Source organism: Nicotiana sylvestris, chromosome 4 (assembly GCF_000393655.2).
Source record: "Nicotiana sylvestris chromosome 4, ASM39365v2, whole genome shotgun sequence".
Lineage (NCBI taxonomy): Eukaryota > Viridiplantae > Streptophyta > Magnoliopsida > Solanales > Solanaceae > Nicotiana > Nicotiana sylvestris.
The window spans coordinates 22,481,732-22,486,901 of NC_091060.1; the positions used below are offsets into that span (position 1 = coordinate 22,481,732).

The 5,170-nt window shown below is 31.8% G+C and overlaps 1 protein-coding gene across 4 annotated transcripts; it reads right to left on the reverse strand.

The window, feature by feature from the left end:
- Nucleotides 1-890: 890 nt before the first annotated feature.
- Nucleotides 891-4,722, reverse strand: LOC104227425 (UPF0481 protein At3g47200-like). 4 transcript variants are annotated; one of them, XM_070171826.1, is made up of 4 exons: nucleotides 4,635-4,722; nucleotides 4,169-4,233; nucleotides 3,117-3,220; nucleotides 891-2,486 (listed from the first exon to the last, which is right to left on the reverse strand). In XM_070171826.1, exons 3-4 carry the CDS (start codon nucleotides 3,186-3,188, stop codon nucleotides 1,005-1,007), a joined length of 1,554 nt encoding a protein of 517 aa, XP_070027927.1. In that variant the 5' UTR covers nucleotides 3,189-3,220; nucleotides 4,169-4,233; nucleotides 4,635-4,722; the 3' UTR covers nucleotides 891-1,004. The 4 variants fall into 4 exon arrangements, with proteins under 4 accessions (XP_070027927.1, XP_070027929.1, XP_070027926.1 ...); XM_070171828.1 differs by lacking the exon at nucleotides 3,117-3,220; XM_070171825.1 differs by lacking the exon at nucleotides 4,635-4,722 and having other exon boundaries at nucleotides 4,169-4,434.
- Nucleotides 4,723-5,170: the final 448 nt, after the last annotated feature.

Sequence of the window (5,170 nt, forward strand, 5' to 3'; positions counted from 1 at the left end):
GAGTGAAGTATATCAAACTGTAAAGTTCTTGAAAGTTAATTAGGACTGAACTAAAAATAGTCCAGGTATTTACTAAATAAACCGCGTCAAGTTAAGGGGTGTTCCGATGTATTATACTTATGTTTTTTGGATTTCATATATTGGTGTTTTTAATCTTTATTTTATTATCTTTGTCTTCAATTATTTTCCAAAAGAAAAGATCAGAAAATGAGATTTTTTTTTCCTTAGTTTATGCATGTAAATATAAAATTTTAGTTAGTTTTTCGTTATTTCATGTTTCTCTCATTAAAACTAATGATGATGAAAAAGTAAGAGATTCAATAAAATTCTTCCACCTCCCAAATATTCCTCCTTATCCACCCGTAATAACCTTACATTGATACACTAGCACATTTTGATTTTGATATTTTCCAACAAAGATTCCCTCACATTGACAGCACACACATTTTTACAGATTATTGGTCCAATTCTCTCTCTCTATTATTTGATTAATACATGAGTTTGATTAATACTTGATGTGTTACTGTAATTTAATCTTTAAAAGTATGCTCACATTAAAATTATCTTGAGTTAGCATCGTTATCTTCATTATAATGTGGTTAGTTATCCTCTGTTGCATGAATCATTTTTGAGTCATCATAAACAACTTCGCTTAGATAAATTTATCGAGAGGGTTATGGCCTTGCTAAATTTAGTGAGGAATAATACCTTGTTTTCCCTAAAAATTGTGAGACCCTTATTATCAGTAACGAAAATAGATAGTAAAGATGGATACAACCGACCTAATTAGTTTGGGATTGAGGCGTAATAATAGTTGTTTATATTTTTGTTACAAAGAGAGAAGAAGTTGATAACTGAAAATCTGCTACTTCTACGAAGACACAATCAGAGAAAAGAAATGACTTTCATTTTATTATAGTTCTCACGCCATTAATGCACAAGCATTGATGCAGTAAATTGCATGTATGGAGTTGTGAGGAAACTCTACAATGGAGACATTCAAATTACTTAACACTACCTGTGAAAGCTAGAACAGTCTGTATGGCTGTGAGTATAAGGAGTATGACGGCTCCCACAGTTGAAGCTCCAGCCCAAGGACTGTTAAAATAATTGTGCCTCAAACTTGCCTTCATTCGGTTCCATGGTTTTTTACAATGTTGAACTAACATGAAGTATTCTTCTTTGTAATAGAAGTCATAAGAAATGGCAACCCCTTTCCCAATTTTGTTAAAAAGGCTAGCCACTCTTTTGTCCTCTCCTATCTCGTTCTTGATAATTCCTTTCTGGCGAAGCAAACTCACATCTTTGTTCGAGTCGATAAGATAATCCATAAAAATGGAAAAATCACTGAAATATCTAGGATGTACATCAGATGATTGTTGCTCGTATGCTACAAGATTTCTTAGGATCGTTTCTGTATAGTCAAAGACTTCGAAACAAGGAATTGTCATCACTCCATTCTCAAATTTAATATCAAATAAGCTTGTGTTATCTCCAAGGTTGTGATATCCCTCCAATCTTCTATAAATTTTTCCAATTTTCGAAAATGTAACTCCTGCTTCGCGAAGCTCTGTTGCATTCGGCATGTTAGTATCCCATGTTTGGTGGTCCTTATCATTTGGCATATTTTTCAATCTAACCATTTGTAAAGGATTCCAACATAAGCTTTTCCGGCAATATTCCATTTCCAAACTAGGGTTTTCAGGAGTAAGGCTAGTTTTCTTCTCCAAAGGGTGATATGACATGTGTACTAGTTGAAGTAAATGTTTGATGTTTTTGGCATCACCTTCAGTTTTAAGAAATGATGTAGGGCTCATCTTCAAGAAGGAAGAATTAAAGGTCTCTTTTACCAATTTTATGAATGGTACTATTAGATCAAGTCGCGAAGGGGGTTCACCCCCCTCCCACCCCCCAAATCCGCCATTGATTTGATCCATAGTCATATTGTGAAGCTTAGTGAGGACAAAGAAAGGAAGTTGGTTTTCTAGTAATAACAAATCTCGTCGTACTTGACCATCTATACAACTGTAGGGGATAATAATATCTTTTTCTGTTGGCTTCCTTCCACAACGCTCTCGAATAAACTCAACTACAAAACAACCATCAACCAACAACATTTTCAAAAATTGACCCGTATTGTTGTCACTATAAATATCTTCTATACCATCATAACACTTTAGTGCCTCATCTTTTAATTTTCCCAATTCAGTAATGCAAGTTTTCACATCAAGCCCATCTTTCCTTCTGAGAAACCGTTGTAAGTAACGCAATTTATAATTCTCCATTAAGCGTAGTTGTAAATTCTTCTTATGGTAAGGACCAATAGAGACCAACATTGGCTTATAAGCATCTGGATTTGATTCACTTAGCCCCACACTTACTCTGAATATGGTACAAGATTTGGTAGATAAATGGTACAAATCTAAATATATTTCATCAAGAATTTGATTTGTCTCGATTAACTCCACATTCCTCCCTTCTTCTATCTGTAATTAATGGAAAAGAGTCGTAGGAGTTTCAAGTTGAATTACAAAAGTTTGAGGCTAAAACTGCATGAAAAGGAAGTATAAGCGGATGCGAATCTAGAATTTCTAGTATTTGAGTGCACTACTAAACAAGAGTCATAGGAGTATCAAGCTAAATTACAAAAGTTTGAGGCTACAACTGCGTGAAAAGGATATTTATTAAGTAGGAACTAATCCCTATTTCTCTTGATAAAGAATTCAATCTTCAACCAAGTGCACCATTCAGCATTCTTAAACCATGTGTGCCAACAGTTATTATTATACTAATTTTAGAAAATATCTACATAAAATATCTAATTTTACGGAGAGATCATGAGTTCACGTGCCCATAATCTCTCCTATAAATCTGACCCTCAGTAGATAAGCAAAACTTCTTTATAAGACAAAGTATAATGTATATAGGTCGGTTTGGTTAAGTTTATTTCATTTGTCATACCAAAAGTATTATGTCCGTTTGCTAAATCTATAAACCAAATAAAAAATCAAATTCCTAAACATTTCCTACCTTTGTTCATTTTTTTACGAAAATCCAAAAAAAAAAACAAAAAAAAAATGAAAAGGTTTTGCTTGTAGGTTTTGAGAGAGAGAGACCTCATGTTCTGTAGGTTGATGAAGCAGTGGAGTTCGGTGATTTATTGGGGTAATCTCAATAGAGTGTGCCATCCCTCTTAAATAACTTTCTTGAACTGTAATTCCTATAAAAGACAGATCGGGTTAAAATGGTATGGTATCAAATTCTTTTTAATTTCTAGAAATAGATGGCTATTATTATTTATCTAATGTCTTGCCATAATCTGTTAGAAAGGGTATACTAAATTATTCTATAAAACATTTTTAAAAATCAAGAAGGGTACTCTAATTTTTAATTAATTGAAAGCACATAGCTCTATCATCCATATCTAAACTTTATGTGCTTTGTCTACTCTTTAAGAAAATGAAAGCACGTGGAAGAAATAAAAACTGTCATAAGTATGTTACAGAGTAGGAGTGTTTGTCGGTCAGTATGATACGGTATTTAAATATTTTGATTCGGTATTTTTGCTATTTGATTTCTTAAAATACTATATTAATATATACCTAATTGAATTTGGTATGATTCAACTTTTCTCCTTTGGGTTTCAATTTATTCTGCTAATAACTTCGGTTAGTTCGATTTGAATGTTAATTAACGCGTAGAACCTCAAAATTGCTTGTCAAAAAGGTGATTTGAGAGAGTTGCAGTTTATGTTTGGATAAATCATTTGAGAGTGCTTTCCAAGTAAATGTGTTTGGCCAATATTTTAAAAAAGTGCTTTTAATCGTCAAATTATGAAAAATGAAGTAACTACTAGTTAATTTGGCAAAGATGAATTTTTATTTAGGTAATCTTGTTCTAAAAAAATTAAAAACACTTATTTTTGGAAAAGCTACTTTTTTAGCTTTTGCTTAAAATCTAAAAAATATTTTTTGTTACTACTCAAAAATACTTATTTATCCGCCAAAAATTTGGCCAAACACCTTTATTCTCTAAAGTAAGTGCTTTTTAAAATTTAAAAAAAAAAAGACTTTGGGCCAATCTCATGTCATTCAACTTGAAGTAGCAAAGAATATAATTTATTTATATGTTTAGCGTATAGAACGAGAAAATTGCTAAAAAAATGGACCTTTTTGGTTTGGTTGTTTCTTCTTTGGTTGGATCTCTTCCTTCTCCTGAATGATGAGAGCTGGCCTGCAAGTTTATAAGAGGAATCAGATCAAATATTCATATTATATAATACAGATAATCGAAAATATCTGATATGTGTTGGCCAATGAGAGAAGATAATGAGAAATTCGTTGACTCCAAGTCAATGGTTATTTTCCTTGTTTGCGTCAATACAATGGTCCCGACCAATAAGAAAATATTATAAGATTATTTTTGTAAGCCAACATTGTATTCATACTTTTATAATAATATAGATATAGATAAATTTATTTGTTTCTTTGTATTTCAACAGTTTGCTTTGGATAATGGCACTGGCTAAGCTTCAGGCCATGGCAATAGCAGATGAGTTCTTGAGGCCATGTCAAAGATAATAGGAGATTATAATAAACGAAATTGGAAGAAAGAAGAGGAAGAAGAAAATTTACCTAATTAAAGAAGCAAAAATGCATCATCTTATGTATTTTTATCTAATTTTCTGTTATTTTAAAAGATATAATAATAGCTGTATTTTCTTGTCTATTTCCCTTAAATGGTACATTTACAGGTACATTTATTAATGTCTTGAGTTATCAAAAGCATCTGCCCCAACTACCTCAACTAATCGAAATAATATCTGTCAACATATACAACCATACGGCCTTTAATACGATAGGGAATAATTGCAACTTGGGTGGACCTAATTAATCTCTTCTCGAAATTTGAATGATTATCCATATATGATATATGTTTGAAGTAAAAAATTGGGTAGTGTGGTGGGATAATTAGACGAGATTTTTATAGGCATATACAATTTACCAATTATATACATTTTAGTAATTAAATGAGTGTCTATTTATATTAGAAATTGAATAAGGAATCAATTATTTCTCATCATTATTCTCTCTCTCTCTCTCTCAATCTCTCATTCTCTGTTCTTTCCCCAATTTTTCTTCCTATGATGTCCTCTATTTTTTAGGGAGAA

Excerpts from the sequence above, each read along its gene's own strand:
- LOC104227425 (XM_070171826.1), bottom strand. The coding sequence starts at position 3,188 with ATGGCACACTCTATTGAGATTACCCCAATAAATCACCGAACTCCACTG. Across the intron at positions 2,487-3,116 it reads ATCAACCTACAGAACATGAG|ATAGAAGAAGGGAGGAATGT; the intron begins GTCTCTCTCTCT and ends CATTAATTACAG.